At 38.1% G+C, this 14,596-nt stretch overlaps 1 protein-coding gene across 1 annotated transcript in view; it reads right to left on the minus strand.

Annotated features, from left to right (window-relative positions):
* LOC126274083 (protocadherin-like wing polarity protein stan) overlaps nt 1-14,596 on the minus strand; it is a 358,480-nt gene that overhangs the window by 59,907 nt on the left and 283,977 nt on the right. Inside the window, exons 37-39 of the mRNA XM_049977080.1 lie at nt 13,588-13,864; nt 8,665-8,780; nt 287-399 (exon numbers count right to left, since the gene is read on the minus strand). Coding sequence (XP_049833037.1) covers nt 287-399; nt 8,665-8,780; nt 13,588-13,864 — 506 coding nt within the window. The remainder of the gene's footprint in view (nt 1-286; nt 400-8,664; nt 8,781-13,587; nt 13,865-14,596) is intronic.

Raw genomic sequence — 14,596 nt, forward strand, 5'->3', positions numbered from 1 at the left:
TAAAATTTCTAACACTGAAATTGTGAAAATTATACTTCTGTGAATATTACAAAAATATTATACTTCTGTGAATATATGATAACAGAAATTCCCATGATGGAAGCAACACACCAAAAGTGAGGGCAGGCAACCACTCACTTGCAGGCAAGTGTTGGGTGGTGAAAATAAGTACTTAAAGATTGTACAATTGCACTAAATTTTCGGTTTTCAATTTTTCCTACTGTTATTACAGTATTTATTTAATTTTAACACTGCATATTGATTTTATATGAATCAATTCACTTACTGTCTCCATGTCTGTGAAGGCCTGGCTCAAATCCTCTCACATATGATGGCATATCACTGTTCGAGTTATAATTACTTGTACTTGTTGATGTGTTACGCAACTGTGTATCACTCCTTGAAGAAACAAAAAACAAATTCTTATTATTCACAGCTAAATTTTATTAGTTCAAAAACAGGGATAATCAAAGGTCATGTTTTATTTTATCATTTCCATTTGTGACTGAACTAAATGAATGTATTCTAAAATTCCTATCTTTTCTCAATTGCCTTCTGTTCAGTCACACCATTTTGGCTTTTGAACAACAAAATTTCTCAATAAAACTTCTACAATGGAAACAATATCTTAAAAATGAACCCTAATTCCTAGTTTCCCAAAGATAACGAAACATAGCAGTTTGGTGAACTTCTACGCCTGGTAATTGAATTTCTGTAATCATTGCAAAGACAAAATGTGAGGCATATCATTAATTAAGATTAATGGAACACCATAAAATGTGTTATATATGGAAAACAATATGTTAATTTAGTCCTGAGAAACCCGATACAGAACAAGATACATGTATCATATAGATTACTGGCAAAGAGGCCCTAAATTACATAGTAACAAGGATCAATTTGATAAAAATCTGAACAGTCTAAACATAAGACTTGAGTAAATGGTCTGCCACAGTGGATCACACTCACTGGTGTACCACTATTCAGCTACTGTTTTACATTTTGAGCAAGGTGGTCAGAAACTGGAAAATGAGAAATATCAAAGATGCAAACTTTGCCAACCTAGTTAAGCCCTCTAGCCTCTGTTATGTATAACCTGTGTGGCCACATCTTTCATGCCAGTATTGGTCTGCTAAGCCATCAAAGCCATCCCTATACCTGAACTGTGAGGCAATATAACGATAGCTTGGATATGTGAAACAGCTGATGACGACAACATAGGAGAAAAAAGATCTACAAGATGTTTCAAAAGAAAGCTTATATCTGAAGAAATATTTGCACATGCACAACAAATCAGAGGACAGTTGGCTTTAGGAATTCAGCTGATATGTAGTGTTTCTTGGGAGCAGACCATGCATCCCAAGTGTGAGAATTTCACAAAAATAGTGATCCGGCAACCAGCCATTTTGCAGCTGCAAACAGCAGTAGTGCTTGCTCAGCAATGTGCAATGCAATGTTCTGCCATCAGATTTGCACATGCTGTAAGTGGAACACAGTATTTCCACAGCCAATGACATGATGAGAAGCTACCTCCTGTCATTACACATCCAGCTCTATCAGCAGTAGCATTCCTTCAGTGTTGTGAATTCAACAGATGCAGTCCCAGGATAGTTGTCTGTCAAATGTAAGGCCAAGCCACTACAGCTTCATCAGTTGGCATCATCAACATGATTGGCAGAAGAGGAAGTAATGCACAATTTTGACAATTTGAAGACAGGTCTGTAAAGAGAAGTGTAGAAAACCAAAATACACTTACATTACCTTCCTGAGCTTCCTAAAAATTTGCTTGAAGTAAAAATTATTTTATTACTTCTATACCTCTGGCTGAATTTGTTTATACTCGTCCTTTCTTCATTGTCAGACACCTAGTGGATCTGTACACAATAGTTTATCATAAAATACTGGATTAGTGTCATAAAAGTGACCAGGATTTTAAACAAAAAAATTTAAATAATATTTTTTAAAGAAATTGAAGTGTTGCATTTTTCATGCTGATCGCTGTTTAACAAGAATGAATAAGAAGAAAAGGCATGAAACCTTCCAACAAAAGAAAATGAAAACCCAGTTTGGGTTAAAGGAATTTCTCCATTTCCACACATAATAATGATTAGATGAAGAGGCCCATTAATAATAGTATCAAACAACAGAAAGTGCAGTTTGAATACCAACAATATTATCAAAATGATATACTGCTAATGACCATAAAGATGACAGAGTTCAGTTGCAGACAGACACAACAGAAAGACTGTTACACAATGAGCTACTGCTCAAAGCCTTCAGAAAAATGAAACACGCACACACACACACACACACACACACACACACACACACACACACACACACACACACAAGCACGCACGACCACTATCTCTGGCAGCTCTCGAGATGGCAGTCATTTGTTGATGAGGTGTTCTTGCTTTTGTGTGTGTGTGTGTGTGCGTGTGTGTGTGTGTGTGTGTGTGTGTGTGTGTGTGTGTGTGTGTACTAACTCTAAGTGGTTCAGTTTTAAAAAAAGCTTGAAGGCATAGCAAGCATTTCCTCACATTTTATAAATTTGTTTCCTCAACTTGTTGAACCATATACCGCATTTAATGTGCTTCAATATTCATATACACTTTAAATTAGTTCTCAGCTTATGGGCACACTATGCATTCTCAAAATCATCATAGTCTTATGGAGCTGATTGTATCCCAGATTATTTATTATGTTTTCCACAAGTTCAGTAGACCTGAAAGGTTGTTCCATTCTACAAGAAGGGGGACATTAGTGATGCAAACAATTATCGTTCTGCAAATACACTTCTCAGATCTGCTGACAGATCGTACTGTGTAAATTCCACAATATTTCATCAACGCAACTGCTCGACATCTTCAGGTGATGATAGCTTCTGCTGTCACTGGTGCAAGATGTTACTGATTATAAATGAATTACAGTGACAAAATATATTAGGCCAGGAGAAGGCAATACACGTGCACTGGAAGACGCTTGCAGTTGGAGGAAAGCAGTTCTCCTAGTGCTCCCTGCTGGGAGCTACAGAAAGGCCTTCCACACATGCCCTGTGGGCAATGACTGTGCTGCTGGATGCTCCTGTGGTCAAACGCTGAATCAAATCTCAGCAGTGCATTCATTGAGTTGTGAATCCGAAGCTCTTGTTTTTCCTGTTTTGATTTAATGGCAACCAGTGCTGGATTTGAGACAGTGCTTAATTGAAAACTTGCATCCCTGTAGATAAGATTGTCCAACGTGAGGATATGGTGGATATGTATGGCCTCCTTAACAACACAGTCCCAGAAAGACGATGCTGGGGATAACATTTTAGTCTTTTCATACAAAATGATGCCCCATGTACAGACAATGCTCTGCTACTGCTGATTTACCAGGTTGTCCCAGGCAAGAATGATAATGGTGTTCAATTAAAAGTTAGTGCACGGTTGAACATGTCTGTGTAAAATAAGATTTTCCACATTGGCATGGGAACTTATACACATCACATTCCCTAAGGCCAAGGTCATGTTTGACAGAGCACAATAAATTCCTCAATTTTGATGGTGACCTAAAAACACACTTGATGTTGTGCCTTTTGAGGATTCTTTCTATTCCTGAAGACATGCCACCAAAATAGGATGAACACCATTCCAATGGGTGCCTCTGCATCTTTATTTACATCCCTATTTCAAATGCGCCTAAAACGGAATGAACGGCATACCTGTCTATAGCCATTCTGTTGGAATACCGTTCTTAGGTGTTGTAGCTCACCATGTAGACTGTCAGCATCTGGGATCACATGTGCTCTATGCACTAAAGAGTTTAAGACACTACCGCATTTTGCTGCGTGATGACAACTTATGGGCTGCAAATATAGCTCCTATGAGTTGGCTTGCAAATAGACACTATGTCCCCGTGTACCATCAGCTTTTTATCTGACCAAGATATCCAGGAATGGTAAAATGCCATCTTTCTCTACTTCAATTGTAAAATGTATATTCGGATGGAATGAGTTCGCTTGCCAGAGGGACACGGGTAATATGTCTCTATTCCACATGGGCCATACCACAAGTATATCATCTACATACCGCTAGAAGCACGAACATCTGGGACTTGCCAACTGTCTATCACAAACCAACTCATAGGAGCTATATTTTCGGCCACAAGTTGTTATCACCCTCCACAACATGGTAGTGTCATACATTCTTTGGTGCATAGAGCACATGTAGTCTCAGATGCAGACAGTTTACCTAGTGAGCTACAATGCTTAAGAACAGTATTCCACTAGAATTGCTATTCTGATAGACAGATATGCCATGCATATCATCAGTCACCTCTTGCACCAGTGACAGTAGCAGCTCTCATCGCCTGAAGATGTCGAGCACTTGTGCTGATAAAATATTGTGGAATTTACACAATACAATTTGGTGGCAAACCCAAGAAGTTCATTTGCAACAGATCCATCGAGAAAGCCTGAGAAGCCACATTAACCCAGATAACCCCGACATTCTTCTGGAAGGACGACGTAACTCACTGTTGAAGTTATTTATTTGTGTGAATAACACATTGTTGCAACGGACTGTGATGTATTGTTATATGAAATAGGCAGAGTCAGTTGCGCCCTGCAACAGTTAGTTTGATGCTGTCGTTCATAGTGAGTGAGAAACTGTGTCTTGAAAATAGGGCTGCTTTTACCATGGACGAACTGACTGACCTTGTCATTTATGGGTATGTATATTTTCTTTCATATTGCTTCAATAATTCTGAAACTTGTCATATAATATCTTAAAGAGTTAACCTACATTATTTATGGGCTCATATTACGATTGAAAGTTTTCATCACTTGTAACTCCATAATGTTTTCAACCGTCCTTCCAGAAGGACGTCAGGGTAATATGTTGTCATTTTGTATTCACAGAAAACGATGTACACTTATGGAACTTTTGGATATGTTCGAACCAAAAGATGAGGAAATACCTAATACTGGTGTGAATGTAACATTACACCCTCCTCTAAATTCAGATGAAGATTCGGGTGCTGAAGAAAATCCAAGTGTAGATAAATTACCAGCAAGTCAGCTCAATGCTACTGCGCTAGATCACCTAAAAGAGAGGTGCGTGGAAGCAACAGGAACAATAAGAGGAAACAGAGTTAGGAATTTTACTCATTAATTTGTAGATAAAATGATAAAAGAAACTAGAGGATCATATGAAATTTGTTCCGACTCAGCATCCGGGACTTCCATTGTACATTGGAATGACAACAAGGTTGTTACGGTAGCCACCAAGTTTGACAGAGTGCAACCACTACGCTCTATAGCAAGATTTTGTAGGGAACGAAAGAAAGGGATTAGAGTGCTTCAACCTAGCTTATTACACTCCTACAATACTAATATGGGAGGCATAGATCGAACTGCCCAAAAGAATCCCTATATAGATGCTCTATAAGAGGGAAAAAGTGGTATTTCGCGATCATTGCACATTTTATAGAATTTGCAGAGGAAAATGCCTGGGATCTTTACAAGCACAACGAATAGCCCATAGATCATTTGACATTTTGTCATCAAATTGTCACTGCAATTCTTAAAAGTAACAGAAGAGTCACTACCAGCAGAGGATGTACTAGTAAGAGGGCAAAACTAGATTCCAGATTTGATGGAAGAGAACATTATGTTGCTGAATTAACAACGGACGAGATAACAAAAATGAAGAAGCAGCTGAAATGTCAAAGTTGCCACAAAAAAAAACTACTACTATGTGCGTAAAATGTGACGAACCACTTCATGTTTGTTGCTTTTTGTCTTATCATACTAGTGCATAAAATATGCGTATAGGTTATTTTCTGTGTTTCTTTTTTTGTATTTATTAGCTGTTTTAGCCCATAATTCAAATTTATTTATGTTTATTTGAAAGTATAAAAACCAAAACAAGTTAACTGTACAATGTCATATACTTTAAAAACATGTTCCCTTATTGTCCTGACGTCCTTCTGGAAGGGCGCCCATTTTTGGAAATACTAAGTAAAAATAAATACTCAAAATTGTTTTCACTTTCTTCCTTACAACCATGTGAATGAATGTAGATAAGATATAAATCAATTTTTGAAAAACAAATAATTCAGGACTATCTGGGTTAATTATCATTTTATTTAAATACTCCCAGTCAAAAACATTTGAACAACAGCATTTATTAATAAAATGGAATCATTACCCAAACACCAGTTTGGATTTACAAAAAAAAGCTGTTAATGATGCATAGGTTATTAATCAAAAGAAATTTTTCTCTGGACTTCTGATTTACTGAAGTCAGCCTTTTGACTTCATTAAGCCAGAATCATATGGCACAAAAGGTACTACAAATCTGTGCTTTCAGTTTTATGTCTCCAACCGAAAGCAAATGATAGAAACAAGCTAAGGGGAAAAAGATATTAAGTGAAAGCCTTGATGAGCTGTGGCATCCCTCGAGGCTCAGTACTAGTCCCTAATCCTCTTCCTACTCATTATCAACGAACTTCCACTAAATCTCTAAAATACTTCCCTTCTGTTGCTTGCAGATCACACCAATTTCCTCTTTCTGTCTGATGCAGCTCATTAAATCGAAGTACAAGATTAATGACACAACTGACTCAATGACAAGAAATTGTTCGTAAACACGAATAAGAAAGCTCAAACACACATCCACCCATACTGAAACCATCCTGCCCTCACAAAATTATGATAAAATAGATTGAGCAAGCAACGGCAACATTTTTTTGGTGTGTCAATTGACAGTTTACTCTAGTGGGACCACAGCAAAGAGAAACTTGAACAATATGGGCAGTCTCTGGTATGTGTTCAGAATCTTTGGAAACTCAAGTAAAACTAACACTCCAGAAACTGTGTATCAGGGGCTTGTACACTCAGTAATAGCGTATGACATTCCTTTTTGGTTGGCCAAAAGAAAAATCATCTTGTCCAAAAAAGAACTTAAGAAAAATAATCGACAGTACCAGTGTCATTAGCCACCAAATCTTTCTTCAAATAACTTAATATATTAAGAACTATGAAACTTTCCTGGTGTAAAAATTGTTTTATTATAATCTAGAAAGAGAGTTTCTTTTTCTTTTCTTTTCTTTCTTTCTTTCTTTTTTTTAAAAAAAATAAACACACACACAGGCAGCCTACTCTTCAACTATTAGACTTCAATAATCACCGAATGGTCTTGCTTTCGAAAGAGAGCCCCCACATTATTCTGTAAGCATTTTAGAAGCGATGCCAAATAGTTCTAGCAAAGTGAGACACTGTTGTCTCTTCTCCTTGCGCCAACCAATCAAAAGCAATCTGCCTCAGATTCGCGCACGCACCCTGCAGTGCCACAGTGGCATGAGCCCGAAGCAGCTAGCAGCCAACACAAGCATGCTACTGTTCACAGTACAAAAAAGTGTGGTTAGAGTATGTAATACTGTTCAAATTTCGCTGTCCACATGCTTCCATAAATGCATGATAACACTAGGATATTGGCTGTGTTCTGGAAACTGTCATAAATGTCACATTATGTCATTTTATTCTCATTTACATTGACATCTTGTTTGATTTTATGTTTCGGAATATGAGTTAGGAATGGAGCATAGTAGCAAATTGTACAAATATATTTACAGAAACACTTAAAAAATTCATCACTTTTTCTGTTTTCCATCGTCCTTAGCTGCTTCAAAATTCACGGAGGTAGATTCTGTCTATGCAACTTATTGAAGGCAGTTTGTTTATTGCCATACGCGTTTCACTTCTTTTATTTGTGAAGATGCTTCACAGAGAAAATAAAAGAAATGCATATGGAAATAAACAAACTGTCTTCAATTAGTTGCATAGACGGAACATACCTCCATGAACTCAAAAATTTGTTTGAGAGAGTGTCAAAGAATAAGAAGAGGCATAGAATGTGGTTGTAACTCACTCCTAGAGATCCAAATAATGAAGTAGCCTACTTCCCTACATGATACATCAACGATTGGGCTCTTAAAAACAAAATTAAAAAATGCCTTTCCAAGAGCATGTGGCAAGTGCTGCTATCGAAGTTTGTTGCCGTTTACAACATGCATCTGATGAATCAAAATGTTTCATATATGATGGTAAAGTCTAAAAATATTATGGTGGGGGATCTTTTGTCTCTGTCTACTATTTTTAAGGATTTGATCCCAGATCAATAGTTGTGACAAGCGAGAGAATAAATATGATAGCTGCTGGTTTCATTTGCAGTAATTTAAGTTGTGCTCTTAGATTCCTGTCTGACCACACACTCGGAAATCGCTACATATTCAGAAAAAGATGGTGAATTATTTGTGACAAGAAAAATGTAAATGTCACTGTCAGTTGTTTCACATTTCTTAAACATATGGAAGTCATGAAATTGAAGATACTCATTACTGAGAATGCACGTTCTTACATGTAAATAACAATGAATATTTCAGAAAAATACTCAAGTTTGACAATTAATGAAGTCTTAGAATGTGTTACAAACACGAAGAGGAAAAAATATTTTCATACCCAGCAGTAGGCGAACCTACAGCCTTTGACACTGCAGTTTGTTGCCATAACTGTTCACCTACTACAATTCGTATGCCCTCAGCACTTTATTCCCCATAATTCCAGTCAATAGAGATGGAGACTGACTTTCCTCCTCGTGAAAAATAATTTTCACTTGCCTGTATGGGCTACTGCTAGTCTTTGTTGTAGAGCGGGATGTCGTACTGGATGTCGAGATGCCAATATGGCGGCGTGCTACATCTATGGAGCTGCTGTGATATGCCAGAGCTGATCGCTGAAAGAGAAATGAAAATATCACAATACATGCAACTTTTCTACTGACAAAAAATAATTATGTAACTACTGAAATTCATCTACAGCTATATCACTACTCTGTTAACTAGTAAAAGCACTTGTTTGGACCAGGTGAGAACAACATATTTTGTGTGCCTCTACAGTAGTTTCAGCGGAAATGGTTCAATGGCTTCTGCTTACTCTCTGACTGCCACAATGAATTCACACCAGAAAGAAGAGTAAAAACTGACAACACATTCAGTGAAAATATTTCATGTATATTACAAAACTGTCATTATTACCTAACAGAACTAGACACATCAAAATTATTTATGAAGCAGTAGGAAGTCTAGGATGGAATAACAACAATATCAGGGAAAGCATACATTGCTATTTACCACATAGAGCAGGCAGTGAGTCACACACAGGAACAGAAACAATGAAAAAACTGCTAAAATATTTACTTGTTGGCTTTCAAAGTTCCTCTTCTGAAGCAGAACGGACGTGCGCGCTCACACACGTGCGCGCTCACACCCGCGCGCCCCCTCCCCCCCCCCCTCCCCCCACACACACACAGTGCATTCACACAAGCACAAGCCCCAGTACCTGGAGAAAGTGGTCGCACGCACACTGTGTGTGTGTGTGTGTGTGTGTGTGTGTGTGTGAGAGAGAGAGAGAGAGAGAGAGAGAGAGAGAGAGAGAGAGAGAGAGAATGAATGTGGTTTCTACTTCAGAAGAAGGACTTTGTCCAAATGCTTACAAGTATATATTTTAGCAATCTTTTTCACTGTGCCTATCTGTGAATCAATGCCTACTGTATGTAGCAACTAGCAATCTATCCTTAATTGTCAATGTTTATTTAAGATCTTTTCTAGGCCCACAGAAACATTATACAGTCATCATTGTTATTAGATTTTACATTCTCCTTTGGAGTAATCTAATCTCATAAATATACCACTCTTGTGAAATTCAGTTATTGCATTTGCAAAGGACATCATTCAAGCAAATTCATGACTAAATTGGGATTACATCTGGAAAAATACTACCAGGAAACAAGAAAATGAAAAACTAGTTTCAGTTATGTCAGTGCACCTTTAAGATCACATCACAGGTTACTTTTCAGTAAGGGCTCAACTGCCTTCAAGTGAGAAATGTCTAATTACGACAGTATTACATTATTGCATTAGCAGCAAAATGATCATTAAAAGCATTAGAGTTGGTCTTGGATCCACACGAACATGACAGACAAAAATTTCACGTACAAATTCAATTGTAACGAATCATTTAAAGGGAGAACAGAAAGATATTGGTGAATGAAATTGTGAAAAAAAGCTACAACAATGAATATGATTCTTTCAGTTTTCATCACAATTAATAAACACTGGATTCATTATAATAGAGAAACAGCACAGTTCATCACTGAAAATTTGGCACTGTCTTCCTTTTCCAAAGACTGAAAGACTCACTTATTGTAAAAGTTTTCATTAGCATTGGAAAGATCAATACCGCAAAGCATTATGGAACAAGAAATAATAATGCCTCTGAGCAGATACCACAATCAGTACTAACGTACTCATTTGATAGCTGAAAATGGAAAATGTTGTGACAAACAATGTTTAATTTCATCATTTTCTGATAAATGTCTATTTTTTACACATGGCAAAAGGTTTCGCTAAGAGCTTTAAACACTTCATATCAAGTCAACTGATACAACATAACATCACAATCTGAACTGTAATATCTGGCCACAACAACAGTGTATCCGTAACTAAGGAGTTCTTAAGCTGATAATTCAAAAAATACAATAAAATAATTAGTACACAGAACTAAACTGTCAAAATTGTGTACTGAAAATTTCTTCTGATACATAGTAAAATCGTAATTTCTCGTATTTCCATTGAATTTGTTTGAGAGTTTAAGATTTTTTGTTTCGTACTACACCAGAAAGCATGAATAACATTTATAAAACAGTAACACTGGAAACTAGGCTGATTAAATTATCTCTTTGATATGAACATGGTGACAGGAAAACATTTAATACTGGCCTGAATGTAATGCTGGTGACCATGGTTACCAATTACTGACAGACGATGAAATCATGTTAGTGTCATTGATGACAAAGACCTGTGGTGATGAAAGAAGCTTTTCACTGCCTTGAGAAGGCTATTAAGTGGTTTGAAAAACAAGAAGTGTGTGATATTGTCCAGGTGCTGTGTTTAAGACCTGTCTCAACATTGAAGCAAAATTCACTTTTGAACTTCTTCTCATAAACCGCAGGCCTACTTAAAAATGACTACTTTATGTAAGGTATGTACAATATTTGTAATACATATAAAATATATGCAGTTTTCTTTTTAATACGGATAACTATTTCTTTGTTTAATATTGTTCGAATGATAGTGGTACATTTTTCCATACAGTTAGTCGGTTATTCAAAAAATTTGTTATCCGAACAGCCCAAAGTCATGAACTCTTTTGGACAATAGATGCTCTACTGTAGTTAACCCGTCTGAACTGCCACTTACTGCTTGACATCTTCATTGATGTGCGATTACAAATGAGCACTAACAATGAACTTCGTCATTGCTATTTTCAGAGTGGTGATGCATAGAGTGGAATGAATATCCTCCAGTTACATAACAAGTGATTTGAAGGCTCCTGTCTACCTAAGAGGAAAGCTTCATATTATTCAGACAGGGTTACCAATGAGAGAACTGCAGCACAGTCACTATACAAGGCGCGTTCCAAATTCATAAAAAATCATTTGTTGAATATATTCGTACAAATAATAAACAATTTTCAATATAGCACCCTCTTGCATTGATACACTTCTGGAGGTGGTGTTCCCATGTCTGGAAGGCATCCTGGAATGCCTTTTCTGGAATGTCCTTTAGAGCTGATGTAACATGGTCCTGGATGCTTTCAATCATGTCCCAATGTTTTCCTTTCATGACTCTTTTTAACCGAGGAAACAAAAACAAGTCAGTAGGGAGGCCAGAGAACCAATGGGGTCTTGGTCCTGGCCAGGAAGTCGTTGACAATGAAGGGGCTGTGACTTAGCGCGTTGCCGTGGTGAACTTTCCAAATGTCCTTGATGTCACTTTGGCAGTGCGAGAGCCTCCTTTTCAGTCTTTTGAGCACTTCCAAGTAGAAAGCTGAGTTCACTGTAATCCCGGTAGGTACGAATTTGTGGTGGACAATGCCTCTGATGTTAAAGAAGACAATGAGCATGGTTTTGATTCTGGATTTGCTCATGCATGCCTTCTTGGAATGGGGGGACAATGGGGTTTGCCACTCTGAACTCTGCCTTTTTGTATCAGGGTCGTACTCAAAAATCCACAACTCATCACCAGTGATAGCTGAGTTTAAAAAATGAGGATCATTTTCACATATTTGCAACATTTCTCGGCACTGAAGCACTCGCATGTGCTTGTGTTTGTCGGTCAACACTTTTGGGACGAGTTTGGCACACACCTTTCTCATGTTCAAATCTTCGGTCACAGTGCAGAAAACACGTGTTTTTGACACATTTTGAGTTTGTGCTATCAATTGAAGGCTGAGCCATCTGTCAGAGTTCAAACAATCGCACACACACGTCACATTTTCGTCGACTCGTGCGGTTGATGGCCATCCACTGCGAGGCTCATCTGTGATCTCCTCTCAGCCCTCCATGAATGACTTGTGCCATTAGAAAACTTGTGGTTTGGACAAGCAATCAGTTCCAAAGGCATGCTGAAGTAATGGAAACGTTTTGGTGGTGGACTTCCCAAGTTTAACACAAAATTTGGTAGCGTACCATTGCTCTACAGAATTGTCCATTGTGCCGTGTTACATATATTCAAAATGGGGTTGACAGAAATGCATGTCTTGACTCTATGGCAGCTCGCAGCCGAATGAGACAAAGAGTGTTTTGAAGCTAACACCCCCCCTCCACTTAGCCCAGCCGGTTACAACACGCTTGGTGTACCGTTGCGTTAGAAAAAAATTGATCGCTTTACTTATGGAACGCACTCTGTATGTTTCATGCAGACTTCTTAGGCAAATATCAGAATTGATATACAGAGCTCACAAATATTGAAACAAGTGGCATTTGATGATCACTGAACAAAACCAGTCGTGACATAATAAATGTACCTTCATACAAGCGAGGTGGTTCTCATTACCATTATCATTTAAATAAAGCTAAAATTGCACTAAAATTAACAGCACAGACACACAAAAAAAATTACTGTGCTGTACACATCAGTTCCTAAGAATATACTAAGTTTAAAATATAAAAGTTTGATAGTGGTACTGCACTATAGTACTGTTAAAAAGTTACAGCTGCTGATGCACGTACACTACTTGTCCATCCATAGCTTTCCAACTAGTGCCAACTGAGGACTAGTAGTGCACAGGACACTTGCAAATGGATAAATTTTGTTCCTTAGTGCCTACTGGAAGTATTACAGTGTTTGTGATTCTTCCTTTACTCGGGCTACCCATAATACGGTGCATAAAATCATATTTTTCTATAACATGAAACTTCTCGTGTCTGGCAGGTGGGGTGCCACCTTCAACATTTTATTTTACTAAAACTGTCACTGAGGTATTAATTTTCACTTCAATAACTTTATTTTCTCAAGAGCTCCCCCCTAATACAAATTTTAAAAAAAGTGCATCACCGCACACTATATATACACTTAGCCCTCTTGATTAGGTGTTGCACACATTCATACTAACAGTAGTATTAATATACTATGAAACTAAGAGAAACATAGATGCATTGTCAAAACTACAAAGAAGGTGAATTATAAATTTTCACTTACAGAAGCATGACCCGAACTAGCTGGCTGACTGCTAGTTTGCTCAGAAACTTCTTGAGGCACTTTGTGGCCCATGCACTGAAGGATGGCAACTTGCAAGTTTCGACGCACACGCACATTCAAGAAGCAGTAACCACCAAGAGCAAATGTAGAATGGACGACTACAGCAACTGACAGCATGTAGAACAGTAATGGAGAATTCTCATTAACAGCCATAACAGAGAGAACCCAAGCAACTCCCAAAAGTGGTAGAGCCACTACAGCTAGCCAGAGCAGCATCCTGCAACAAAAATCAATGGTTATTCTACAACTGTTTTGTGATATAACTACAAAATTTTATTCTTCTTTTATTTATCTGGCAAGACATATATGACAGACATAAATGAAATGATAATTAAATGGACACCCTAGCTGCAAACAAGTGTTGATGTACTTCATTAGGGACATGTTGAAAATGTGTGCCCCAACCGGAACTTGAACCCGGGATCTCCTGCTTACATGGCAGATGCTCTATCCATCTGAGCCACCGAGGGCACAGAGGATAGCGCAACTGCAGGGACTTATCCCTTGCACGTTCCCCGTGAGACACACATTCCCAACATGTCCACACCACTACATTCGTAGTGCCCCTAAGAGATGTTTGCCCATCATACTCATTACTCGTGGCAGGTTAATCTACCAAGTCCCGTACGAGTTCAGGTATAGTGTGTGTGTTTGCACAAGGTGGTCAATGGCCGGGAAGCTATATTTTAACTATACATGACGATAGTATCTGTTCCCAAAAGAACAGTTACCGTAGATGACCATGCAGCTTTGCTAGAAATGAAACGATAATTAAATGGACACCCTAGCTGCAAACAGGTGTTGATGTACTTCACTAGGGACATGTTGAAAATGTGTGCCCCTACTGAGACTCAAACCCAGGATCTCCTGCTTACATGGCAGACGCTCTATCCATCTGAGCCACCGAGGGCACAGAGGATAGCGCGACTGCAGGGACTTATCCCTTGCG

This window comes from Schistocerca gregaria, chromosome 1 (genome assembly GCF_023897955.1).
Source record: "Schistocerca gregaria isolate iqSchGreg1 chromosome 1, iqSchGreg1.2, whole genome shotgun sequence".
Classification (NCBI taxonomy): Eukaryota; Metazoa; Arthropoda; class Insecta; order Orthoptera; family Acrididae; genus Schistocerca; species Schistocerca gregaria.